The sequence below is a fragment of the Panthera tigris genome, chromosome E2 (genome assembly GCF_018350195.1).
Source record: "Panthera tigris isolate Pti1 chromosome E2, P.tigris_Pti1_mat1.1, whole genome shotgun sequence".
Taxonomy (NCBI): Eukaryota; Metazoa; Chordata; class Mammalia; order Carnivora; family Felidae; genus Panthera; species Panthera tigris.
In genome coordinates, this window is record NC_056674.1 from 42,684,179 (window position 1) to 42,711,721 (window position 27,543).

The window sequence follows — 27,543 nt, forward strand, 5'->3', positions numbered from 1 at the left end:
TTGTTCTTGATTTTTTGTACTGGCTGACTGTTTCTTTTTACTTTTTCTTATCTTTCTTGTCCTCTTTTGGATTTATTATGTTTTTATTCATCCATTTTTTCCCACCTACTGGTTTATAAGTTATATACTGTTTCAATATTTTTACTATTATTCCCTAAACTATAATATGTGCCCTTCACTATTATAATTAAAAAATTAATCAATACCTTAGGCTGCCTGGGCGGCTCAGTTGGTTAAACATCTGACTTTGGCTCAGGTCATGATCTCCCGGTTCGTGAATTTGAGCCCCTCATTGGGCTCTGTGTTGACAGTGTGGAGCCTGCTGCAGCTTCTGTGTCTCCCTCTTTCTCTGCCCCTCCCCCCTTGCACTCTGCTCGCTCGCTCTCTCTCTCTCTCTCTCTCAAAAATAAACATAAAAAATTACAAAATAATTAATCAATACCTTAACTTTTCTCTTGGATAATTTAAAGAACTTAAAGTACTTTACTTCTTTTATTCCCTCCCAATTTATGTATTATTATTATAGATTTTAATTCTCTATACTTTCTAAACCCATATGAAATAGTTTTTATACAGCCAGTGCTCATTTAGATTTATCTTCGTATTTACCACTTTGTTTATTTCTTTTTTTCATCCTAGATTTCCCTTTTGAGATCATTTTTCTCTAGCTTATAGTACATCTTTTAGAATTTCCTTTAGTGTGGGTTTACTGTGTTGAATTCTTTTAGTTTTTGTTTGTATGAAAATGCCTCTCTTTCACCATTATTCTTTTTTTTTTTTATTTTTTTGAGAGAGAGAAAGTGAGAGTGTGAGTGGGGGAGAGGGTGAGGGAGAGGGAGAGAGAGAATGTTAAGCAGGCTCCATGCCCAGCATAGAGCCCAACGTGGGGCTGGATCTCACAACTGTGAGATCATGACGTGAGCAGAAATTAAGAGTCAGATGCTTAACCATCTGAGTCACCCAGTCACCCCCATTACCATTATTCTTAAAAAGTATTTTGGCCGGTTATAAGTTTCTAAGTTGGCAGTTATTTCTTTCTGAAAATTGAAGTTATTCCACTGTATTCTTTTGTTTTTGCTTTTGAGAAGTCAGCTGGAGGTCTGTCATTCCTGCAAGGATATTGTCTTTTTTTCTCTGGCTGCTTTTAAGATTTTCCAATTGTCTTTGGTTTTCTTCAGTTACAGTATGATATGTGGATTTCTTTTTATTTATTCTGTTTGGTGGTTATTACACTTGAATCTGTGAATTGTGTCTCAATAATTCTGGAAAGTGCTTCAAATGTTGTTTGTATCCTTATGTCCTGTCCTTTCTTTCTGTCCTTTTGGGAATTTTGATTAAATAAATATATGTTAGAGATCTTTACTTTGTCCTCTTTGTCTCTTATTCTTTTGTATTTTTCATGTTTGGTTTTTGTTTTTCTTTGGTCTGATCTGCACTTTGGATAATTCCTTCTGATCCATCTTAAGTTCACTAACCTTGTCTTCAGTTGTGTCTAATCTGCTTGCTTGCTGAGTTCTTAATTTCAATAGTTTTATTGTTTAGTTCTATAAGTTTTGTTTCTTTTTCCAAGTCTTCTGGGTCAGTTTGTATAAACAGAAAATTTAAAGCTTTTTTAATATTTCTTTAAACATAGTAAACATAGCTGTTGCATACACTGGATGTTAATTCTAATATCTGAAGTTGTTGTCATTTTGTTTTTTCCTCATACTTGTGTTGTCTTATTTCCTTTTTTGTTCCTTTGCTTTGGTTATTTGCTATATATTTGAAAAACTATTTGTAGGAATCATTTAAAGTCTTACATAAAGGTATCTTTTCCAGATCAGATTTTCATTTGCTTCTACCAGGTACCAGGGACACTCTCATTCTGGGATCACTTTAATCCAAGCTCAAAGCTTGGGGTTCCCTGGACCCACTCACATGATGCAAACCTGGATTACCTGTCAATACAAGGACTGGCTTATTTCCAGTTTACCTTTACTCTGAAGGTTGCATCCTGCTTGGGGTTCCATCTTCATATGTATGTGGGGAGGGTAGGGGAGAGGAATGGTTTGTCATACTCCTCACTTTGGATGGATGCTGAACTTTACTTCCGTCCCTGTCACCCTAAAACTTCTGAGGGTAAAAGTGACTTTAAGTACTAGACTTACCTATGTGAGTCCTTGCTGTCAACTAGATTTTGGCCTAGAAATTCCTTACCAGCTGACAAGCTTTTTGATGTTTATTTATTATATTTATTATAAATGTTTATTTATTTTTGAGAGAGAGAGAGAGTGAGTGGGGAGGGGAAGAAAGAGAGGAGATACAGAATCTGAAACAGGCTCCAGGCTCCAAGCTGTCAGCACAGAGCCCAACACAGGGCTAGAACTCACAAACTACAAGATCATGCCCTGAGCGACCTGAGTCGGATGCTTAACCGACTGAGCCACCCAGGTGCCCCCTCTTTGATGCATTTAAGAACATGTACCATCCCACTTTTTTAGTATCTTCAACAAGAAGCACAATCTGAATTACCTAATCTCCTAATCTCATCACTTGTTGTTAGATTATTTTTGTTAATGTAAAAATATTGTTCTGCAACCTTTCCCCCACTGTATAGGCTGGCCCTGGGTAAAACGTTGATATTCTATAGGTCCTATACAGATAAAAAGTGCTTGGTTCCACTTTTTTAAGTTAATATGACTAAGTCAGGGATAGTATTTTTTGCTTCCTAAGGAAGACCTTTAAGCATATGAAACTCTGAAAACTTAAGAGCACAAAGACTTCTAGTTGCTCCACTCTGAGGCTTTTTAGAGATGACACATATAGCTGTCTGAAAGAAATGCTTTGTAGCTAGTTAGGGATTCTCATAGGTTTTGGATTCCCTGCCATTTAATTGGCTTAGAATACTGGTTCCCAGTGTATGAACCTAGAACCTCTGAGTGAAGTTTGGGGGTGGGAATGGGCTTAGTTTTATTGCAAGAAGTCTATGAAATCATAGACTTACCAACTATTGACTATACACTGAACACATAAGATTACAACTATTGTCATATGGGGTGCACCAAATTTTTTATATGAAAACAGCATCTAGAGGAGCTCCTAGTTGGCTCAGTCAGAAGAAAATGTGACTCTTGATCTTGGAGTCATGAGTTCGAGCCCCACATTGTGTGTAGAGTTTATTTAAAATAAATAAAATAAAATAGAAAGCAGCATTTAGAAAACTCTGATACTGCAGCTTTAGGAGGAAATTCCTAGGGGATTAGGGTGACATGAAGTTTATCTCCAGAATGTTAGAGATTCTTTACTGTTTACTCAGTATCCATCATGTTTTATTGTTGTCCCATGTAAAAGTCCTTTTCTCACTTTATGCTGCTACTTATCAAAATTATAAACCATCTCTTCCTGAGAACTTTTTCTGGTAGACAGAGGTATGTCCAGTGAACAGAGGTACCCTAATTGAGCCAACAATTCTCATTGTATTTTGTGTTTTCTTTTCCCCTTGGTGGTGGTTAGAATTCAGACGCTACTCTCCTCATCAGTCCACAGTCCGATCCCCAGAGAAGATGGCTAGAGAAGGGTACCGACTATCTTTTTTGAACAACAAGTCTTCAGGTTCTTCTCCAGAAAAGGACTTGATACTAAAGGCTGATACTTACCAGCTTACCCATGATGTCTCAGTGGGTAAACGCCTGGATGTGGGTGATTCTAGCCAGATCCATCCCCATCAGTTACCTTCAGATGTTGGTCTAGAAAATTATGATAGTCATTATTCTCAAAATCTATCCCTGCATGGAAGTCTTGGCAAAAGGCCTCAGAGAAGCAAGAACTATCGAGAATATAGCATAAAACCTTCAAATGACATGAAGGCCACCACATCCCATTCCTGTGGAGACTTACTGACTTCTCTGTCAAACCCTGACTTCAGCACCGGAAGACTTTTGAAGCTTAGTTCAGGTAATAGCTTCCTGTCAGAATTTATATATATATATATATATATATATATATATATATATATATATATATATATATATATATATAAAATGTTATATATAACATTTATTTATTTTTGAGAGACAGAGACAGAGCACAAGTCGGGGAGGGGCAGAGAGAGAATGAGACAGAGAATCCAAAGCATCCAAAGCAGACTCCAGGCTCTGAGTTGTCAGCACAGAGCGTGACATGGGGCTTGAACTCACAAACCGTGAGATCATGACCTGAGCCGAAGTTGGACACTTAACCAACTGAGCCATCCAGGCGCCCCTGGAATTAACATTTCTTAAATTGCATTAGGATTTTTTAAATTCTTATTTTGGGGTGTCAGTAGCCCATGAAACCTCCAGAAATCTGCAGGATGTAAGTTTAACATAACAGATATATTAAAGAAAATTCATAGAAATATGAGCTCTATAACTATATGTTATTGTAGCTAAATAGCATCCCAGAACGTATTTCTAGTAGCAGTTAGTCTTCTCTAGGCACAGTCACTTCTATTCTGAGTTATTTTTTCAGAAAAAGGTATTTTCAGGGTAATTAATTTATTCAGCAGAATTTATTGATACCTACTATGTGCCAAATGATGCTGCTCTGCAGATAAAGTAACAAACAAAAATAAAGTTCCATTTATCTTTTGCCACAATAAAAAAAAAGTTCCTACTTTTATGGAGCTTCCATTCTAAAGGGGTAAGACATGATAAACAAGTTAGCATATAAATATATGTCAAGTTATGATAAATGCTGTGAAGAAAAATAATAATAATAATAAATAATAAATAATAATAAAGAGGAAGTGATGTTTTAGATAGAATGGTCAGGAAAAACTTCTCCGATGAGACATATGGTATTTGGCAATATATTAGAAAGTAGCTTTAAGAGACACATAGTTAATAAAAGACTTATTGAGGTGAATTCAAGAAAGAATTGAAGGAGAAGCAATAGAGTTATAAAATATATACAATGCTTTCAAGGAGATTTGCAGAGAATGGAAACTATAGATGGAGGGGGAATGGGATCAAGGAAATTGTAATGGAAATTATCCAGTAGAGGGAAAACCAATGATGCAAGAGAGAAAAGGGACAATTACAAGGAAAAAAATCCTTAGGTAGTCATGAAGATAGAATCCACTCCACCAGTGGAGAAGTTGGCCTTAGATAGAAGCACAGATAGTTTAATTTTTATTACGTAAGGAAGGCAGAGAATTTATAAATACAAATATAGATGAGTTGGTAGATTTAGTGTTGGGATCATGTAGATGTTTTCTTTGATTGCTTGTTTTTCTTGGCAAAATAAAGAGGTCAGAATCTAAGAATGAGGAAGGAGGAGAAGGTGTTGAAAGTTTGAGGGGAAGAGAGGTGTGAAATAGTCATTTCAGAGAATAGAACAGTAAATTGACTAGAGTAGTATATTAGGATAGCTGGGCAGTAGAGGGCTCAGTCAAGACAGTAGTCATCAACTTGAAGTGAAGACAGTGAGAAGAGATGCATGTTGTTCTCCAGCCACTGCCTACTGCCCTCATATAGGCTTAGAGTATGTAGACAGTTGGATTTAGCCAGAGGGGGGTTTTGTCAGGTGGAGGGTTGGAACAGAAAGGATCCAGAGAGTTGAGGGTGTATCGTAGGAAGATGTTATTATGACCATTGGACTCCAGGCGGGGTAAGGTTGTAAATGAGACATGAGAATGTTAAAAGGCAGGGTCATCTCCCAGGCTGTTTCCTTCACAGATCTGTATGCCACAACCCATTTCAACAGTGACCCTGCTTTGCTGGTCAATGTAGAGCAACAATTATCTACCAGTCTCGGTGATTTAACACCAGCACATGGTTCTTTCCCAAACAACTCCACCCTGGGAGACTCTCTACGGACACTGCTATTGCCTACTGTGACCTCAGAAAACAGAGAGAGTTTGACCAAGGGGTCATTAAGCCCATCAAGGAGAGGATTCAAACGGAAGGACAATCTCCTTGCCACCTTGAATCCAAAGATTGGTTTCCAAGATGCTACTGGCAGCGAGGCAAGTATTGGTTTGTTTGCTTGTACAAGAAACACGTCAGATCCAAGACCACAGTGGGGTTCTGTTGGGGGTGGCAGTGATTCTGACCAAGGGTACTACAAATTCAAAGGGATTTTTGGAGGCCAGTGGTTAATACTGCCAGGCCAAAGCCTATCATTCTTCTGCCCTTGGGAAAGTTATTCCCCTTCTGCTGCATTTTCTCATTTCCATCACAGTGAGACATTCCCTAATCTACTTCCAGAGCATAAATATTGTAGGGACATACTTTGATAATAAGAAGTAGCAGACAGTTTACCATAGCAGGGAATGCAGAAGTTGCTGGGGGTTCTGGATTGGCTGAAGAGTGAGCTCTGTAGCATTGATATTTATAATCTTACCATGCTTACACATTTGCTCTGACCACACGTGACTAACTTGCTAGAGACCTTTATTCTGAATGCACTGCTTTTCTGTCTAGAAATTAAAATTATTCCAATTTTTTCCAAAGTAGGAGCAAGCAGAAGATGAATTAGATTATCCAAAGGATTTTTAGCTGAGAGTGGTTCAGAGAATGAACAACAAATCAAGAACCATTCCAACATATAGTACAATAGTGTTGTACAATAGAACTTAATTGCTATTCAGTTCTTATTAAGTTTTTTCACTGCTTTTGCTGACATCCCTCCATGAAGAATGCCTTCCATTCTCATCTGTTTGAATATTAATTTTTCTTCAGGTCCTAGTTCCATCATAAAGCCTTCTTCTCTTTAAAGGAACCACACTTTCAGAGCCCTGTCTTCCCTTGAACCCATGATGTTTTGTCATATGAACCATTTGTCATTCAATCATTTACTACCCTGTAAGGAAGCAGAGGATTTAGTAAAAAAAAAAAAAAAAAAAAAAAAAAACAACAAAAAAAAACCCAAAACAAAACAAAAACCAGCTACTACATATTTTGCAATTTTTGGACATTTTTTTGCACATTGGCATGGGTTTACAAGGTTTTGTTTTGGTTTAGTTATTGGGTTTTTTTACTCTAAATACTATTCAGTTTTCAAATTTTTTGGAGGTCGTTATAATTTTTATGCACTAAAGGGGGCAGTCTTGTGGTACTTTCTTGGCTTTTTGGTCCCTTTTTTCCCATTTTCAGCCACTGATGCCTATTTTTCCAGGCAAGAGCACTGTGTTAATGTTTTTAGGGTGAAGGTTCAGCAACACTTAGGATATTTGGGATGCTATGTTAATAACACATATTCTAGGAATTTCTTTAATGTTTTTATTTATTTTTGAGAGATAGAGACAGAGCATGAATGGGGGAGGGGCAGAGAGAAAGGGAGACACAGAATCCAAAGCAGGCTCCAGGATCTGAGCTGTCAGCACAGAGCCCCACGTGGGGCTCAAACTCCCAAACTGTGAGGTCATGACCTGAGCTGAAGTCAGACATTTAACCAACTGAGCCACCCAGGAGCACCATCTAAGACATTTTTTTTAACCTCTATTTCAAGTTACAGGTTTAAAAGAGGAATTAAAACCTCAATGCATTTTCCTGGACCATCTTAAAATTTTTTATTTCTCTTTTCCTTTTAGATACTATTTTTTTAATAAAGTTTATTTTGAGAGAGGGCGGGGGAGGGACAGAGAGAGAGGGAGAAGAGAATCCCAAGCAGGCTTCGTGCTGTCAGCACACAGCCCAGTGTGGAGCCTGAATTCACAAACCATGAGATTGTGACCTAAGCTGAAATCAAGAGTCAGATGCTCAACCAACTGAGCCACCCAGGCACCCCGATACTATTTTTCTTTATATGGAAAGCTATGAAAGAGCTGCTTGAATATAAATATTTTAACAAATACACCTCAGTTTCTAGAAAGGCATTAGTCAGAAAACTGCTTAAAAGAACATTTACAAAGTTAAGAAAATAATTGCATGATACACAAAATTAAACCGAACATGAATTTGGGTTTAGAAATTTTGAACAACTGACTTTGGAATCATAGACCAAACATAAAAATTAATTTAAAAAAAACCATTAGGTGGGGCATCTGGGTGGTGCAGACTGCTAACCGTCTGACTTCAGCTCAGGTCATGATCTCACAGTTCGTGGTTCAAACCCTGCATCGGGCTCTGTGCTATCAGCTCAGAGCCTGCTTCGGATTCTGTGCCTCCCCCTCTCTCTATCCCTCCCCTCTCACACTCTGTGTCTCTCTCTCTCAAAACTAAATAAACATTTAAAATTTTTTTTTTGAATTTAAAAAAACAGGCACAATTTGTTGAAAATTAAAAGATTTAGGGACATCTGAGTGGCTCAATCGGCTAAGCATCCAACTCTTGGTATCAGCTCAGGTCATAATCACATGATTTGTGAGTTCAAACTCCATGTCCAGCTCTGCATTGACAGCACAGAGTCTGCTTCGGATTCTGTCTCTCCCTCCTCTCTGCCTGCCTCTCTCTCTCTCTCTCTCTCTCTCTCTCTCTCTCTCTCTCTCAAAATAAATAAACTTTAAAAAGTTGTTTTGATGTTTATTTATTTTTAGAGAGAGAGAAAGAGACAGAATGCAAGTGGGGGAGGGTCAGAGAGGGAGACACAGAATCTGAAGCAGGCTCTAGGCTCTGAACTGTTAACATAGAGCCTGATGTGCGGGGCTTGAACTCACGAACCGTGAGATCATGACCTGAGCTGAAGTCAGATGCTTAACCAACTGAGCCCCCCAGGTGCCCCATAAATAAACTTAAAAAAAAAAGTTAAAAAATTAAAAGACTCATAAAAAGTAACAAAATTATTCTAACGTTCATAAAATTTATCCCCAACTCTCACCACATTGTGATAAATCAAAGAAAATGAGTAAAGTCATATATAAGTTTCCAAATTTTTCCATGATACACTCACAAAATTACCAACACATAAAAAACCAATGTTAGTAAATATTCTTTTTGACAAGTTCCTCTAAAGTGCCCTTGTGGGGTAACTCGACTTTCTGTGACTTTTCTCCCCAACCAGGTTAACTTCTTAAAGTTCCTCATCCTTTACCTCTTCAATATGTTCACAGTCCTTATACAGAACTCTCAGTGCACATGGTCAGTGCTCAGTACAGATCTGTTGAATAAATGTTTATCCCATTTGTAAGGCCTTTCCCTATTAACCATAGGCCATGTGTGTGACTCAGGTCATTAATATGTTCTGCTTCACAGTTGTCAGATATGACAGCATTAGCTAATTATCATCTATAGTTTTTTGTATCAGAAGAGCCAATGATTGAGAAATAACTTGGCTGTTTTCAGCTTTCTTGAAATCCATGAGACCATACAAAAAAGATTGGTAGAGGGGTGCCTGGGTGGCTCAGTTGGTTGAGCATCTGACTCTTGATTTAGACTCAGGTCATTATCTCACGGTTTGTGAGTTCAAGCCCCACATCAGGCTCTGTGCTGACAGTGCAAAGCCTGCTTGGAATTCTGTCTCCCTTGTTCTCTGCCTCTCCCCAACTTGCACGTGCGTGTTCTCTCAAAATAAATAAAAATAAACTTAAATATAAAAATATAAATATCTGAATGAATAAAAAAATAATTGTGAATTTTACTGGGCAGATCTAGCCATCTTTCTAGATAAGAATCTCACTAAATAAAAGTATGTTTGGGGCATCTGGCTCAGTCAGTTAAGTGTCTGACTCTTGATTACTCCTCAGGTCATGATCTCAGGGTTCGTGGGGTCGAGCCCCCAGTTGGGCTCTGTGCTGGGCATGGAGGCTGCTTAAGATTCTCTCTCTCTCCCTCTGCCCCTCCCCCATCCCTATGTGTGGGCATGAACTCTCTCTCTCTCAAAATAAATAAACATTTAAACATTTATCTTAAGTACTGGGTCCAACAATAACATTTAACATATAACATTTAAAATGTTACAGAACAAAAAATAAATAAAATGTTACAGAACATTTAAGTTTATCATATATTAACCTACTAAATATAAGCTTATGAGTTACAATTTTAAAAATACCCATTTTATGGTATGTAATAACTTTAAAAATGTTTTGTGGGGCTCCTGGGTGGCTTAGTCAGTTAAGCATCTGACTCTGTTTTGGCTTAGGTCATGATCTCATGGTTTCAGGAGTTTGAGCCTTATATTGGGCTCTGAACTGACAGTGCAGAGCCTGCTTGAGATTCTCTCTCTCTCCCTCTCTCTGCCTCTCCCCCACTCACACTTTCTCTGTCTCTCTAAAAAATGAATTAAAGAATTTTTTGCAATGTTTTGCAAGTTTCATCTTTTTATATTACATACTGTAATATATTGAGTCATAGACTTAAGTTTTCTTCTAAAACTCTCTACAGAAAACTATGATTGAATATACCATTATCTTTTAAATTATCCTTGAATATACTACCATATTTGCCTTGGACATAAATAATATTCTATTCAAATCCAAACCAAGATGAACCCATCTCTTTTCTTGTAAAAAAATTTTTTTAATGTTTGTTTATTTTTTGAGAGAGTGCACATGCACACAAGTGGGGGAGGGGCAGAGAGAGAGGGAGACACAGAATCTGAAGCAGGCTCCAGGCTCTGAGCTATCAACACAGAGCCCAAAGCAGGGCTTGAACTCACAAACTGTGAGATCATGACCTGAGCTGAAGTCAAACGCTTAACGACTGAACCACCCAGGGGCTCCTTTTTTCTTTTTTTAAATGTTAACACTTTAAATATTCCAGATTCTTACTTCCCTTATTGTGTAAGAATGACAAATGGTTGTGTGTGTGTGTGTTCTTTTTTTTCTTGAGCCTCTCTCTAGTGACCTGGGCAGTTTGCATGGTTTGCCAGGGAACCACAGTCCCCTGATTTCTGCCAGAACTTCCCATGTGGCCACTGTCCTCAGACAGCTCTTGGAGCTTGTGGATAAGCACTGGAATGGCTCTGGTTCCCTCCTCCTTAACAAGAAGTTTCTTGGTAAGTGAATGCATTTTCAGCTTCTGGAGAAGAACTCAGACCTTGGTTCCTCTCTATGTTCCTATAAAAGCCACCAAGCCCCCTTAAGTTGCAAGGAAAATTGTTCTCATGAGCCCTTACTAAAATTTCTCAGTGGCATGGTAATTGACAAATCTGTATTTTTTCTCATAATCTTCCCTGTTGGTTTTATCAACACTCTTCCCTCATGTACTAATTGTTTTGTCCCTTCTGTGACTTTTTTGGTAATCTCTGGGTAATATGTAGAGCAACAAGATGTAAAACAGCATGGTAGTGTTAATGATTACAAAAGGATTTTATGATCCTTGGGACAGTGAATACAGCAAAAATTGGGTTTGATCATCAGAATTCTGAGATGCCTGTTGAAATGTTATGATTTGAAAAATTTGAATGAGTAAATGACTTGGACTCTTTCCAGGGCTTCCTTTTTAGGAACTTGGGGGAAAAAGTCATTCTGCAAATGGTGCCCCAAGTGTTTATTTGTTGCTTAATGGAAGAAAAGTTCAAGGAGCTTTTGTTGGTGGTAAACATTTAGGAAAAAGTAGAAACTTTAAAGTTGTTTGGGCTTAATTTTTCTAATTTAAATGTCTAAAGGGACATATAGGAAAAAAGTTACTTTCCTTCCCACATTGGCTCTTTGCTCTCATTTTGTAGGAAATTATCCTCAGGAGCCACTCATCATTGACTAGAGAATAGCAGAGGGTATTGAGGGTCTACTCATGAGGGTCTTCTATTGTTTCTCCACAGAGGACATGGGATAGAATTTCTTATCCATTATGAAACACCTCTTACAGCCACTTACTAAATTATATTTTTTAATTTTTTTAAGTTTATTTATTTTGAGAGAGAGAGAGCACAATCAGGGGAGGGCTGGGGGTGGGGGAGAGAATCCCAAGCAGGCTCCATGCTGTCAGCACAGAGCCTGATGCGGGGCTCAATCCCATGAACCATGAGATCATGACCGAGCCAAAATCAAGAGTCGGACGTTTAACCGACTGAGCCACCCAGGCGCCCCTAAATTCTTATCAAAAGGAAATATTAGATTACTGTGTTTGTCCTACAGAGCTGGTAGTTATTGATTAGGAATTCTGTGCTTTAGTTTTTAAGATTGGCCCGTGTGCCCAACCTGAATTTTTGGCAGGTCCTGCCCGAGATTTACTTCTGACTTTGGTAGTCCCTGCTCCTTCCCAGCAGTGGTGTCACTCGCATCCTGAAGACACATCAAAAACCTTCCACAGCAGAGAGATGGAACTGAAGGAGGCTGGGCAGGTGGTCCCTAATGACATGGTACGCCTCACTCATCTTCCTTTCCTACTCTTCCTTTACTAGAAAAGAACAGAGCAACAAGACTAGAGCAGCTTTGTGCCATAAAGGTCATCACCATGGACCTAGATGTTCCTGAACCAAAATACAGAGAAGTCAGTCTGGGAAAATCAGGAACACAAAACTTTTTGCCAGCATAGGGACAACTTGGAAGTTCTGCAGGGATAACTCCCTACTCTAGCCCTATTCTAAAAATTCTAAAGAAAGACTTGGAAAAAGGGGGAAAAATGACCCTAGAATGAAAATACTTAGGTTCATACTTTGGAAGATTATGGTTTAATTCTAATGAGGGAAGATAGATGTCTTGGGGATTGTCTTTCCTCCCTTCTGATGGAACAGAGAGTCCTACCCGGGAGCCATTCCTAGAGCATCAGGCTATTGACTTTGGGAAATGAAGAAGGGACTTATATCCTTAGGCTTTCCCCCGCTTTTCTTAACATCAGAGAATTTTCACATACCAAATTGAGTTTCTAGAAACTTTAGATAAGTGACTCAGAATGCTGGCCACTGGTCAAAAGAAGCCCTTTTTCTGTAAGAGTAGTGGATAACTTACAGGAAAGATTGCAACTCCCAAGTAGTGCTCATGTTTACCAATGAATTAAAATTCTAATGAGAAAGAGAGATGCTGACCTCCATTCAGTTCATCACTAAACAGAGAAAAGTGTCTTTTAGTCTTCTAAAAGCACTCCTCAGAATTTCAGATTCTTAATGTACTTGTATTTTGTTTTCTGATCTAAAGGAAAGTTTGAAGCAAAAACTGGTCAGAGTGCTAGAGGAAAACCTCATTTTGTCAGAAAAAATCCAGCAGTTGGAGGAAGGTGCTGCCACCTCGATTGTGAGTGGGCACCAGCCCCACACTTATGGTGAGTTCAGGAAAGCAACATGTGGTGTGTTTATAGATGACCCATTTAATTAGCTTCATCATCTAGAGGTCACATGGAAACAATCATCTTGCCTCAGAGAGCTGTAATGCAAGTGGCTTGAGTTACCTTATGAACCTGTCAGTGTAAAGCAAGTGCAGATGTTATTATTTTTTTTTAACATTTATTTATTTTTGAGACAGAGACAGAGCATGAACGGGGGAGGGTCAGAGAGAGGGAGATACAGAATCTGAAACAGGCTCCAGGCTCTGAGCTGTCAGCACAGAGCCCAACGCGGGGCTCGAACTCACAGACCGCGAGACCATGACCTGAGCGGAAGTCGGCCGTTTAACCGACTGAGCCACCCAGGCGCCCCTATCATTTTTGATATTGACACTTTCTGATTATAGAAGAAGATCATGTTCTATGAGCACCTGCCTGGCTCAGTCAGTAGAGCATGCCATCTTGATTTTGGGGTTGTGCGTTCCAGCCCCACACTAGGTATAGAGATTTACTTAAAAAAAAAAAAAAAAGATCATGTTCTTTATAGAAAGACTGAAAAATATAAGAAAAATATAACCCCATTATCCTGAAATAACTGCCACTTTTATTTTTCATATATTTTCTTTCACCATACCCCTATACATATATTTTTTCAACTTAAAATTAAATTTTGTGAGGGGCAGCTGGCTGGCTCAGTTGGTAGAATATGGTACTCTTGATATTGGGGTTGTGAGTTTGAGCCCCACGTTGGGTGTAGAGATTACTTAAAAATAAAATCTTGAAAAAGATAAATAAAATTTGTGACTTGATTTTTTTTAAGTTTATTTACTTGGAGAGAGTGGGGGAGGAGCAGAGAGAGGGAGAGAGAGAATCCCAAGCAGGCTCAGCACTGTCAGTGAAGAACGTGATGCACGGCTTAAACTCACAAACTGTGAGACCATGACCTGAGCCAAATTCCAGAGTTGGTTGCTTAACCAACTGAGCCACCCAGGCACCCCAGTGACTTGATGTTTTAAAAACTAAGTTACATGCAATAAAATGCACACATTTTAAGTTTGATGAGTTTTGACAAATACATACACTCTTTTAATTTCATCCCAATCAAAATATAGAACATTTCTGTTTCTCCAGAAAGTTCCCTGAGACCCTTGTGCAGTGAGTTTCCCCTACTCTCTACCCTAGGCAATTACCAATCTGATTTTTACATCCTAATGTTATTAATTTAATAGCAAAGGCATTTCATATAATATCACATAAATAATTCTAAAGAATTTCCAAACATTCAGAAGACTTGAAATGAAATGCTTGAATGAAGACCTGAGTGGAAATGCTTCTCTGAAATTGTCTCTTCCCTTCTGATGGAGCTGAGAGTCTTAATATTCATGCTATGATAAATAGTGCAGCTGTTTATGTACATAAATTTCACACTGTTTTCCTAGGAGACATTCCTAGAAGTAGAATTAGTAGGTCAAAATATGTGGACATTTTTGAGGTTTTTGTTGCATATTATCAAACCACTCCCAAGCAAGGTTATTTCACATCAGCAGTGAGTGTATTTAAATGCCATTTTCACTCCATCCTTGCCCACACTCAGGTTTTTTTGTGTATTTTTTTCTTTTTTTTTTTTCCATTGTGATAAGTGAAAATTAATATCTCACTGACATCTTGATTTGTACTACTTTATTATTAGCATAGTTTAGACCATAATTTTATTTTTTAAATATTTTTTTGAGGGGGTGGGTAGAGAGAGAGAGAGAGAATACCATGAGGTGCAGAGAGAGAGGGAGAGAGAGTGCAGAGCCTGAGTGGGGCTCGAGCTCACAAACCATGAGATCATGACCTGAGCCAAAGTCAGATGCTTAAGCTACTGAGCCACCCAGGTGGCCCAGGCCAGTATCTTAGATAAAGTCTACCCTTGACATTAAACCTCTAGCTCAGCACCCCTAAGCAAACATTATGGGCATTTGGATTTATATGAGGAACTTGATTTGGAAGTCTGCACAGAATTTCTAGAATTGAAACTCATCACTGTCTGATTCTCTCAAGCCTGAATAATTGAGATTTCTCCACTTACCTGTTCTGAAAATAAACAGATGCTCACTAGATACCTACTTTCAATCACCCATGATACCCAGTACTGTATTTTACCTTACTGGTGATAAATAAAGCTATTGCAGCCCTATTTTCCACCTTCTGGAACGTTGCCACTCAAAGGGTGAGTCATAGATCAGAAACATTAGCTTCACCTGGGAGCTTAGACATGTAGAATATTGGACTTCATCTCAGACCTACTGAATCAGAATCTGTTTTTAACAAGATCCCCAGGTGTAAGCATATTAATGTTTAAGAAGTACTGTTCTAGAAGACTGACTTCCTTAGGACCAGAGTTCCTGCGCTTTTACCTACTTCATTAAAAAAACCCCAAAAACCTTTTTTTTTTAATGTTTTTTTTGAAAGACAGAGTGCGAGTGGGGGAGGGACAGAGAGAGGGAGACACAGAATCTGAAGCAGGCTCTGGGCTCTGAGCTGTTAGCACAGAGCTCGATGGGGGGCTCAAACTCATGAACTGCGAGATCATGACCTGAGCCAAAGTCGGATGCTTAACCGACTAAGCCACCCAGGTACCCCATCTACTTCATTTTTGCAGGCAGTGGTAACATAGTTGGGGACCTAGGTATGAATGTCTTGACTACAAATTCAGTTTCTGTAAGTGCTCAGTGCCTGTAAGCACTATGTGCCTGACACAGTTCTAGATGTTTTCACATATACTATAGAGAGTGAAGGATATACATACATTCACAAACTAAAATGGAGAATACAGAGATACCTAATATGTGTTAACTATGCTAAGTGAGGATTGGATCCTCACAACAGTGGTGGGGTAGGGTTATTGCTCTAGTGAAACTCAGAAAAATAAACTAACATGGGGTGCCTGGTTGGCTCAGTCAGTTAAGCGTCTGACTTCGGCTCAGGTCATGATCTCACGGTTTGTGAGTTTGAGCCCTGCGTTGGGCTCTGTGCTGACAGCTCAGAGCCTGGAGCCTGTTTCAGATTCTGTGTCTCCCTCTCTCTCTGACCTTCCCCTGTTCATGCTCTGTCTCTCTCTGTCTCAAAAATAAATAAACGTTTAAAAAAAAAAAACAAAAGAAAAATAAACTAACATGCAATATTAAATGGTTGAATTTTAATTCAGGTTGGATACTCCAACCACTGTATCCGCTGTCTCTAAGGGAGGGAATAGTGAATGGAGTGTGGAGGTGCGTGCAGAATTGGGGCCCCCAATTCTTTAAGATGTCCACCTGATTGCTTAAGCTCTGCTCGAAGATAGTAGCTTGGAATTTTGTTCACATCTGGCTCCTGTACCCTTTGCAGATGATCTTCTGCGCAAAAACCAACAGCTGACCATGCAGGTGGCTTGCCTCAACCAGGAGCTTGCCCAGCTGAAAAAGCTGGAGGAGACAGTGGCCCTTCTCCATGAAAGTCAAAGGTAGGAGAGGGTGTATCTAGCTCACTTCTAGAAGCCAATATTTACTTTCCTTTATCTATTTTGTCTTATTTGATAAGTTAATACCTATATACTTTTCAAATTAACTTCATTCTGTGTGTAATCTCATGTATCTAGACGTATCTGTGTGTAAACTTCCTATATTCCAGGACACACAAGAGACTAAAGATCTTTGCTGGCTTTAGTAGGTCACAACACCTCAATAATAAGTAGTTTCTCACTGGATCCAATAGGGCCCAGGTTTGAGTCAGCTAGCTTTCCTTGGTCACTATGTGCCCCTAAAACCAGCCATCTGTCTCTTCTGGAAAATGCTTGCCTCCTAATGGTCTCAGAAGAGACATCAAGCACTTAGGAAGAGTGGTTGAATGTCCAATGTATGTGTTCTCTTCAGAGCTGCTCAACAGTATCAGCCTCTTCAAAGAACAGTACCCTCAACATGCCAGCTAGACAAATCAGAAGAGGCCTCAAGTCTTTTGGTACATTTACAGAAGTTCTTGACATTTTGATTTGCAAAACACCTTCACTATGACTTTCAATGAAGTTTAAATATAAGAACCCCATCCCCAAACCTTTGTCCCCAAACTTCACTTCCTGAGTAGCTAGTGAATTAGGATAGCTTCATATTCAGAGGATTAGACCCAGACCCATTCTAGATGGCTTTTTTTTTTAACTTTCCATTATAGTTATTTCAATACATACAAAGGTAGAGGAAGTAGAATCAAATCATCCTTCTCAAACTGGGGTATTAGAATCACCTGAAAAACTTGTTGAAATGCAGATTCCTGGGTCCCTACCCCCAGAGTTTCTGATTCAGCAGGTCTGGGGTGGGGACAGAGAATTTACATTCTAATAAGTTTCCAGGTGATGCTGTTGTTGTTGATTTGGGGATCACATTTTGAGAACATTAGGGTATATCTCAAAGTGATGTACAAATTGCTATATCTTAAAGTAATTCTTCTGTGGAGGACACCTGGGTGGATCAGTCCATTAAGCGTCCGACTTCGGCTCAGGTCATGATCTCCTGGTTTGTGAGTTAGAGCCCCGCGTCAGGCTCTGTGCTGACAGCTCAGAGCCTGGAGCCTGTTTCAGATTCTGTGTCTCCTTTTCTCTCTGCCCCTCCCCGTTCACGCTCTGTCTCTCTCTCTCAAAAATAAATATTAAGGGGCGCCTGGGTGGCTCAGTCAGTTGAGCGTCCGACTTCGGCTCAGGTCACGATCTCACGGTTTGTGGGTTTGAGCCCCGTGTCAGGCTCTGTACTGACAGCTTGGAGCCTGGAGCCTGCTTCAGATTCTGTGTGTCCCTCTCTCTCTGCCCCTCCCCTGCTCATGCTCTGTCTCTCTCTGTCTCTCAAAAGTGAATAAAGATTTTAAAAAAGTTTTAAAATAAAATAAATAAACATTAAAATATTTTTGAAAGAAATAATTCTGCATGTTGTTAAACCATCAATTCAATATATAGCTTTAATTTGTTTCATTTTGCTTTTGATTCATAAGCAATTTTCAAATTATTTTTATTTAATCTTGTTTTATTTTTTTTAACATTTATTTATTTTTGAGAGACAAAAAGAGACAGAGCATGGGCAGGGGAGGGACAGAGAGAGAGGGAGACAGAATCCGAAGCAGGTTACAGACTCTGAGCTGTTGGCACCGAGTCCGACGCAGGGCTCAAACTCACAAACTATGAGATCATGACCTGAGCCGAAGTCAGACTCTTAACCGACTAAAGCACCCAGGCACCGCAATCTTGTTTTATAATTATGTAAAGCATTTACATGGTTCCAAAGTCAAATCTACAAAATAAGATAAATTCAGACAAATATAAAAAGTAAGCATAGTGTTGTTTTAACTTTTATCTTAGAAATCAGTTGACAGTAGTGTATAGAGTTAGTTCTCATTCATTTTTATAACTGCATAGGACTAGGACTCCACTCTGCATTTATTTAATTAGTCCTCTATTGACAGACATTTAGATTGACAGTATTTTTGCTATTATAAACAGTGTTGCAATGAATAGCATTGTGCATGCATTTTTTTTTTTTTTGGCTAGTCTCTGATAGCTTTTAATATTACATAGTAATACAGAGCTCAAGAATACAGTCATGACTAACACCATTAGTTAATTAATATCCTGCAAACGCAGGATAGATTAGAAGAAGTAGAAGTTAAGATCTGGGGATAGAAATTGGAGGCCTGGTCAGATGCCAATCTTCCAGTGCTTCTACTTACCTCATCATGAAAGTGCTTTAGAAAGGATAGAACAATCACTATATAAAATGTGAACTATGTTATTGCTACAGTCAGTCTGGAACATAATCAAACAGAACTGTAATGAAGAAAGAAACTGTCAGCCTGCCTCTAAAATAACCCACTCATAAATCGGTCAGTTCTTTCTATTTAAAGATGTTACTTCATTTTATATTTGTCTTTAGTAAACATCTCAGGTCTGAATGGCATCTACTTTGCTTTTACGATTTCATGACTGTCTTTCCCTGCCTCCCCACCCGTGCCTCAGATCCCTGGTGGTAACTAATGAGTATCTGCTGCAGCAGCTGAATAAAGAGCAAAAAGGTTATTCTGGGAAAGCACTCCTGCCTCCTGAGAAGAGTCATCATTTGGGGAGATCGTCACCCTTTGGGAAAAGGACGCTGTCTTCCTCCTCACCAGTGGCACATGACACGGGTCAGTATCTAATACAGAGTGTTTCAGACTCTGTTCCAGAGCCTAGTTTATGGAGCTAGCGCTAAACACCTTCTCTGTGGCTTCCCTCTCAGCCCCAGGGGGGTGTCACTAGTGTCATTGCCACTAGTATGGTAGTATTTACCCACAAGATTAAGAGAAAATCTTATTCTGATTACATTGTATTGGTCCTTTTTATTTCTCTTTTTATCTCCTCCCATCAAGTCTTTCTTTCTTCCTGCCCTCAGAAATAGTTGGCACTTAATCCTAGGCATCATATCACATAGAAACATTTGGTTAAAAATGTCTTGGCACCTGTGCCTGGGTGGCTCAGTTGGTTAAGCATCTGGCTCGTGGTTTCAGCTCAGGTCATGATCTCACAGCTCGTGAGTTCAAGCCCCACATCAGCCTCCATGCTGATAGTGCAGAGCCTGCTTGGGATTCTCTTTCTCTGCCTCTCCTCTGTTTGCTCTCTCTCTCTCAAATAAATAAACTTAAAAGTGTGTGTGTGTGTGTGTGTATACACACACACACACACACACACACACACACACACACATACACAAAAGAGAAGAAACATTTGGCTAAAAATGTCAAAAAGGAAAAAAATCAGACATTTTTCTGAGTGTCACTTGAAACTATGTGGTAGAAGGTTTTAAAAGATCATCACTGGCCAGGTGTATTTTGTGTTAGAAGAAATTTCAGACAATGTATATTGATTGGCTCATCAATCATGTTTTGAGTTTCTTCCCACCATAGTGAAAAGGTGACAATGTCTGGTGTCAGCTTAGAAGCAGCCAACAGTTTAGTTGAGGAGATGAGCAAAACTCATGTGATGAAGCTCAAAGATTGGTATTGGTACGAAACAGGTCTAAATTCAAGCCCAGGGGTGCCTGAGTGGCTCAATTAAGTGTCTGACTCTCAATTTCAACTCAGGTCATGATCTCACAGGTTGAGAGTTCGAGCCCTGCATCTGGCTCTCTGCTGTCAGCACAGAGCCCACTTCGAATCCTCTGTCCCCCTCTCTCTCTGCCCCTTCCCCGCTCACTTGCTCTCTCTCTCAAAACAAACATTAAAAAATATTTAAATACATACATACACACATGCCCAAAAATGCCCTAGAGAGAGAGGAGGGGAGGCAGAGGAAGGAATTCCCACTCTGGGGAATTGGAGAAGGCATCAGTGAGGACTTGTTTGAGTGGAAGCTTGAAGAATGAGTACCATGGTAACAGAGGGGGTAGACAGAGTCCCCCAGGCCAAGAATGCAGAGTAAAAGAGTCTGGAGCCCCTAGAGGGATTGTAGGGCAGGGAAGATGTGGGAGGAAATGTGCTGGGAGAATATATTAAATAGGGGAGCTGTCGTAGTCTGGGAGGTGTAGTGTCAAGAAATGTCCTCTTAAAGAAATGATCTTTTTAAAAAATTTTATTTAAAAATTTAAAAATAGTTTAATAAATTTAATTTATGATGAGTAGGAGCTAGGCTGCATGACTCCTTGAAGATTTTAGATTAGGAAAGCAAAGGAGTGACATTTGTGTTTGAGAAACTTTCTCTATAAGAGGAATGGATTGAGGACCATGTGGAGTAGGGGAGGACCAATGAGGAGTTAGAGATAAAAGAGAAGACTGGTGTGATCCAGACCAGAGATAAAGCTTCCGAATGCTAGCTCTGGGCTCACTTTATACATGAGTACCTTGCCTTTCAGACCTGAGACACAATGTTTCTTTTAATCCTGTTTAGTTGGGCATTTAAAAATCAGTGGTAGGGGTGCCTGGGTGGCTCAGTCAGTTAAGTGTCTGACTTCAGCTCAGGTCATGATCTTGTGGTTAATGGGTTCGAGTCCTGCATCAGGCTCTGTGCTGACAGCTCCAACTCAGAGCCTGGAGCCTGCTTCAGATTCTGTGTCTCCCTCTCTCTCTGCCCCTCCCTTGCTCACACTCTGTCTCTCAAAAGTAAATATTTTTTTAAAAATTTTAATCAGTGGTAAAGATAACGAAAGTGATTCTGCTTCAGGGTCACCCAGGTAGCTAGCTAATGTTGCTGGAGCATGTAAAGGGCGAAGGAGTGTCAGCCTAACTCCATGTTGTGCTTCTCTTCATCTCCAGGGTCATGTCAGAGAGAGAGACAGGTGGGAAGATTACACACTTATTTGCTCCTCTGACCCAGGTACTCTTCAGGGAAGGCAAGCTATTGCCACAGTAATGAGACATGAAGATCACAACCAAGTTCACACACTTCTGAGTTATAAATAAAATCCACAGGCCTCTGAATTTTATGGGGGTTCCCAAAAGGAGAATGTAGAGAGGAGCCCTAAGTTTCTTTGAGTTGCATGTCTTTGTAGAACCTAAAGTGAGCTCATACTCTGTGGAAATAGTAAGAACAACCCACTTTCCTACTTTTCTAGGCCTGTCTTGGCTCTGTTGAGAGGCCTCCAACAAGTCTAAGCCTTGCCCAGGTAGGGTAGCCTCAGGCAGTAGCCCTATAGCCCTGAGTTGTCATATTTCAGCGTCCCAGCACAGTACACAGGCCAACTTACTGGGCTAAACCACTGAGGGAAAAATAATGAATTTTCCCTCCAACTCCAGCTCTCCCTTTCTTGCCCTATGAATGTCTAATAATGCCAGACCCAGAACCTATTCAGGGTACCTCTAAGGAGGAGCAAACTGAGTCAGTCACCTTCTACCCTATTTTCTATTGTCACTGAAAGTGGCTAGCCCTGCCCCTCTCTAGGGTTGCTGGCTACTTCTGGGAAAGTCAGCTGTTTCTTAATTTCCCTATGTGGCCCTTGGTCTAGAAGGCAAGGGCAAGAATTGGTGGTGTCAAAGAAAGGGGCATAGAGTTGTTGCCCTGTGGGGCTAAGTGAGCTCAACATGGAGTGGGTGGAGTTTGTGGGCTCAGCCTGTTCTCTCTCTGGGCTGCTCTAAGCCACATTGCCAGCAGCTGAGCTGCTGCTCCCCTATACATTGGATAGTATTCTCACCTGAGCTTAATAGCCTGGATCAAATTGCAATACAGTTAAATTCTTTTTCACTATGAAGATATTTTAGTAAATGAAGGCCAGAAGGATTTGGATTTCACTCTTACTGTGCTCACTTAAGTAAGTTCACAATTCGGCAAATTCTACAGGGCTGGAGGAATCATTCCTCTTACTGTTTGCTGGTGGGAGAGGTAAAGCTCTCTGAAACTCTTCCCTGGGCAATGCAAAGCAACACAGTCAACTGAGTCAGGAGGAACCCACAGCTGTCAGCTGTTAGGCAAGGCTCTGCTGTGGCCAGGTGCTGACCTCCACTTTCTAATTCCCACCTTGTACCTGCAGTGTTCCTACCCCAAACCATACTATTCCTCTCCAACCCCACTCAAGGGACTCTGCCTAGGGCAGGGACATCCCAGAACAGCCTGTGGGATGAGGGAATGAACCCTTGTACTGCTTTGCCACCTTATCTGGATCAGAAAAGAAAGGTATTTGTGAGTATCTGTTAAGCCTTTTCTAGAACCCTTGGGAGCTGCCCACTCCTGGGCAGGCCCTAAGTCCCATCCAGTCTGCTTGTCAGCAGGAAAGAAGGAGAGTTGGCCCCAAAGCCTTGGGGTTGGGAATAGCTATGGCCTAACAACCAGGGCCTCACAGAAGAAAAAATGTTGATCTGGAAACTTCCAGGAGTCCTCAAGGACCAGAGATTTCTCTCCCTCCTCACAACATGGGATGTTGAACAGATGGGAGGGAATCAGCAAGAAGCCACTTCACTGTCGGACACCCTGCTCACATGCCAAAGGCTGGTGTTGGATGCCAGGCTCTATCACTGGCCATCGAACTCCATTTTTGGAAATCATTGTTGGGGACTGCTGTGTTAGAAAGAGCCTGGCCTGGGAGGTAAGAGGCATGGTTCTTGGCTCTGTTCTGCAGAACTCCCCTCACTCTCTGGGCCTCAGTTTCCTTGGCTATAAAATTATGGAGTTGGACTATCCACTCTTGAAGGTTCTTGCTGCTCCTGCATTATCTGGTATTCTGAGCTGGACCCCAGAATGACTTACCTTGGTAGCCCCATCAAGTTGAGGACCTGTCAGCAGGCTTAGACTTGAGGCCTGGCACTGGACCCTGCCCAGCACCTTGGCCAGGCCTAGTCTGCTGTCTCATTCCTCTCTCCTAGAGAGGCCAAAACTGAGCCCTAATTGCAGGAGAGCAAGATATGATGTTAGGATTGTGGGTCAAGGCTGAGTTGAAAGGCCTTAGATTTCCCTAAGAAGCATCCTCAGGTAATTTGGCTCTGTGCTAATGGAAGGGACCTGGTATGTGTGGTCTTTTGGGCAGGGCTGCCAGTGGAAAGATCAGCAGAGTGTGATCTGCAAGCGGGTGGTAACACTGAGAGGTCAGCAGAGTATGAATGTCATTATCCCCATTACCATATACCTGACCAGGTTATATTGGTACAAAAGGTATCTTTATTGAGGTCTGGGTAAGAATTAGGCACTTGGCCAGAGCAGCAGCTTAAATATGAGGCAAGCACGCAAGGGGTTAGCCATGCCCAGGGCTAGGTTGGGGCAGTGAGGCTACAGGCACAGACCCTCCCCAGACAGCCAGAAGTCAGGGAGGGAAGGGGAAGGGGATGCAGAGCAGTCTGGGTCAGAGGTCTGGTGGGCTAGCCCCTGGGGCTGGGCAGGAAGCACTGGGTGGAGGTCCAGCAGGGATGGGACAGGGCTCTCTCGCTCCATGTGCCCTTTAGGCCCAGGCCTGAGCCTCTGCTGGGGGTAGCCATGCTGTGGGCCTTCCCAGGCCTTACTTCTTCACCTTTGCATCATAGGTGCCTGCGTTCTTGTAGGCACTCACATAGCCACTGTCATCCAGGATGTCCTGACGCCCAGCAATGCCCTTGCCCTTGCCGCTCTCGTCGAAGCGCTCCTTGTGGGAGCCTGTGTACTTGCTGGTGTCAGTCAGCCGTTCCACAGCACCTCCTGTCTTTGCTTTCTGTTTGGACAGAATTGTTCCTCCAAGGGCACCTGGCGTTGGGAAGCCCAGACCGCCACCCCCAACTGTGATTCCCCATATCCCCCTCAGTGGCCACCCGAGACCAGCAGGGTACTTACGGTGACGCCCACATTGGCTGGTTCCTTGCCTGCCACCAGCTGGCAGATGGCATCGAAGGCTTCCTCCTTACTCTTCCCCTTGAATCGCTTCATTGCCAGCTCTTCTAGAGCCTTCTTGAACTCCTCATAGTTGATAACCCGAGCAGACTTTCCTCTGCAAGGTATGTGGACACCATGAGTTTTCCCCCTTCTCCATGTCTTCCCTGGTTCCAGCCTCCCAGTTCCCCACCTTCTGGGAACATCAGAAACAAGGACTGCCTGGGGCTCACTTGACTTTGGAGAAGACGATGTCGACATCGGTCCCTGTCACGGCCTTTCCATCAGCCACCTTGCAGTCCTTGCACAGCTTGGCCCAGTTCTTGCCATTCATCTCTTGCCCACTGGCCTTGGGGTCACCATGGATGGCAAACTTGCGGAAGCTTTCCTCCAGCCCAGCCACATCTGTGCTTGCTGCCATGCTACCCTGTGGGGGGGGGGGGGAGACCCACCTCAGTCACCTCCCAGCCAAGCTGCCCCTCCTGTCCCCAAGGCAGAGAACATCACTGCCTCTACCTCAAAACCTACCAAGGTCTGAGTTATGGGGCACTTATGCCACATACCCTCAGAGTTGGAGATGGAGTTGCCTGGGGAGAGGGGCCAGCACTCAGTGTGTCCCTGGGCCTCAGAGCCCCAAGGAGAAGCCCTGAAAGGTCCTGTCACTTAATGCCAGCCCTGGCTTAGAGTGGAGTTCAGAAGGTGAAATCATGATGCCCACACCAGGCTGGGAACAGAGTGGCACTGTCCAGAAAGACTGTGAGGGCAACAGCTGGGGCCATGGCTTTGTCTGACCCTGGCACAAGGCCTGCTTGGGTGGAAGTGAGGGTGGCAGAGCAGGCGTCCCTCCCTGGGAGTTCCATGCCAAGCTAGGTCAGGGCCAGGCCAGGCTGCTGGTTGGACAGGTATTTAGTAAGGACAGGGTCTCTGTCAGAGTCATGAGGACCCAGAAAGACCCAGTCCATGCTGAGAAGGGAGCCAGATCATGGGCAGGGGTGCATGCCCTAGGCAGGGGTGCAGCTAGCCCAGCCAGGACCTTGTTACTATTTGCTGTTAAACAAAAACACGAGGGGAGCGGGAGTTTGGGGCTGGCCTGGCCACAGTTTGTGAAGCCTGGAGACAGTTGCTAAGGGAGGGTAGTACTGCTTGGAGAATGTTGCTAAGGGCAGGATGGTGTCAGGGCGGCTCAGGGAGAAGCTCCCAGTGTTGCTGGGCTGGGCTGGGCTAGGGAACAGGGGCCCACGGGTGGGGCACAGCAGCACTCCCAGTGCCTGGGGCACAACCGTGGCCTCCTGGTCCCTTGCCATCCATTTGGGGCTGTAACCTCCCAGTCTGTAGAGTTTAAGAGGAGCAGGTGATTAGGAGACTAGCCTGGGTAGGGGTTGTAGAGTTATCAACCCCCAGAGGCATGTTGGCAACTGCAGGTATGGCCTTGGTCCTGTAATCCTCACACCTATGCCCTATAGTGAAGCACACTTTCCCAGTGTCTACACCTTCAGTCTTCCATGGAAGCCCCTGGCCACACCCTGAGCACTGTCACACCAGTCCACACTCCCACAGCTGAATGCATGTAGCCCTGGCTCTCCACATTCTCAGCCTTATTCCCCCCACCACACCCTTAACCAGTCTCGGGACTGAGGGCCCGGACCATTTCCTCAGCACCCACGGCCACACATATACTAACAGCCCCGTACAGAAACCCGCCAATAATACTCTTAGCCCTGCAATAAAGTGTCCCTCCTACACCCCCCACAGCCTCCCTGCAGCCCCCTGCCCACACCTACAGCCCTGCACTGCAGCTATGACGTGTGACACAGCCCAGTACTGAGGCCTCCTTGACCACACCTTCAGACCTCCACTGCAGCTACACACACACCCCAGCCCTGGGACTAGGGCCCCCTATCCACATACCCACAGCCCTTACTGAGCCCCCTAAACAGAGCTTCACAACTCACCCCCTCTCTGTACACTTGTAGCCTCTGACCACATCCTTACACCCACAAGCCTTCTGGCCTCATGCTCAACCCTGCCCTGAAACCCCTCAGTGTCCAAACCCACAGACTTGCATTTCCAGACTCCCAGGTATTACACTGAGAGACCCCATGTTGAGACTCCCCGAACACACCCCAAACCTCCACTGCAGCCTCCTGAACACACCCTAAGTCATGTCCTCAGCAAACAGCTTCTACCTCTGCCTTTTATCCTAAGGCCTCCAGTTACCATAGCCTGGGCCCCTACAGAACTACACCCCCTTCCATTTGCCACTGGCCTTAACAATGAAAGCCCCCTCCCAGTGACCATCCTCACTATCCTTAAGTTGCAATTTCTGGGCCTAGGGGTCCCCGCTGTCCCCACATTGTCGCGACTCTATGGACCCACAATCCCAGGTTCACACAGCACTCCTCTTCCCTCTCTCTACACTCCAGCCTCCCACTACAGATCCAGAGACGCCACCCAACCGTAAAGTCTCAGGGAGATTTTGGGGCACAGATGCTTGTCCCAGACTGACTGACAGGATCCTGCATCCAGTGCTCACTCCTGTTACGGGAAGAAGGGATTCTTGGTACTGATTAGGTGGAGCCAGGTCGCAGGCCATAGTCCCAGGAGTCTGCAGGCCAAGGATGGAGCGGCCACACCCAAGAACTGGGGCCACCCGCGGACTCCCACTGGGACAGCTGGAGTCATCAATCAGCAGGGCAAGGAGGTGGGGGAGGAACGCTTGGGGCCCAGGGCAGGGCCGCTCAGCTGGTGTCCTCAGTTCGGTACCATCTGGGGTTGGGACCCCTTCCAGGGCGCTCCCACCCCACCCTCTTCCTTATTGTGCAGGATACTGATTAGAGTGGTCGGCGCTGTAGTCTCTTACCTTCTACCTCGTGGCTGCTCCTACCGTGCTCGTTCGATGGACAGAAGGACGCAAGAATGGACCGACGGACGCGGGAGACCAAGGCGGCTCCGCAGCTCTGCTCCCTGCCGGCTCCAGGGAGGGACTGCAGCCTGGGCGGTTCCGCCGTATTATCCCCTGTTTCTCGGTCTCCATAGAGACGGCGAGTCCCACCCCCGGGGCTGTCTCGGCGGGAGAATGACCAAGGTCACGCTGGCCCCACCCACCGGACCCCTCCCCCTCTGCGCTCAGCGGGGGCGGAGCTGCTGCGA

General features: G+C 42.8%; 2 protein-coding genes across 12 annotated transcripts in view; one reads left to right on the forward strand and one right to left on the reverse strand.

Annotated features, from left to right (window-relative positions):
• The window catches only part of LRRC36 (leucine rich repeat containing 36), a 58,285-nt gene extending 30,982 nt beyond the window's left edge, over positions 1-27,303 (forward strand). For 3 of the 11 annotated variants that reach the window (XM_042968322.1, XM_042968331.1, XM_042968332.1), the window contains 9 exons: positions 3,493-3,933; positions 5,697-5,986; positions 10,731-10,896; positions 12,014-12,201; positions 12,977-13,100; positions 16,473-16,587; positions 19,117-19,283; positions 22,934-23,146; positions 24,251-24,325. In XM_042968322.1, coding sequence (XP_042824256.1) covers positions 3,493-3,933; positions 5,697-5,986; positions 10,731-10,896; positions 12,014-12,201; positions 12,977-13,100; positions 16,473-16,587; positions 19,117-19,283; positions 22,934-23,127 — 1,685 coding nt within the window. In that variant the 3' untranslated portion in view covers positions 23,128-23,146; positions 24,251-24,325. Of the gene's footprint in view, positions 1-3,492; positions 3,934-5,696; positions 5,987-10,730; positions 10,897-12,013; positions 12,202-12,976; positions 13,101-16,472; positions 16,588-19,116; positions 19,456-21,383; positions 21,593-22,933; positions 23,147-24,250; positions 24,341-27,216 lie in introns of those variants that run through there. The other 8 variants (XM_042968323.1, XM_042968328.1, XM_042968324.1 and 5 more) reach the window with 8 other exon arrangements.
• TPPP3 (tubulin polymerization promoting protein family member 3) lies at positions 23,696-27,341 on the reverse strand. Its single transcript, XM_007090283.3, has 4 exons — positions 27,254-27,341; positions 24,627-24,820; positions 24,358-24,511; positions 23,696-24,238 (listed from the first exon to the last, which is right to left on the reverse strand). The coding sequence occupies exons 2-4, from the start codon at positions 24,812-24,814 to the stop codon at positions 24,050-24,052; spliced, it is 531 nt and encodes a 176-aa protein (XP_007090345.2). The 5' UTR covers positions 24,815-24,820; positions 27,254-27,341; the 3' UTR covers positions 23,696-24,049.
• Positions 27,342-27,543: the final 202 nt, after the last annotated feature.

Coding starts and splice junctions, on each gene's coding strand:
- TPPP3 (XM_007090283.3), bottom strand. CDS start 24,814: ATGGCAGCAAGCACAGATGTGGCTGGGCTGGAGGAAAGCTTCCGCAAG. Junction 24,512..24,626: donor ATCGTCTTCTCCAAAGTCAA/GTGAGCCCCAGG, acceptor CATACCTTGCAG/AGGAAAGTCTGCTCGGGTTA. Junction 24,239..24,357: donor CAGCCAATGTGGGCGTCACC/GTAAGTACCCTG, acceptor CTGTCCAAACAG/AAAGCAAAGACAGGAGGTGC.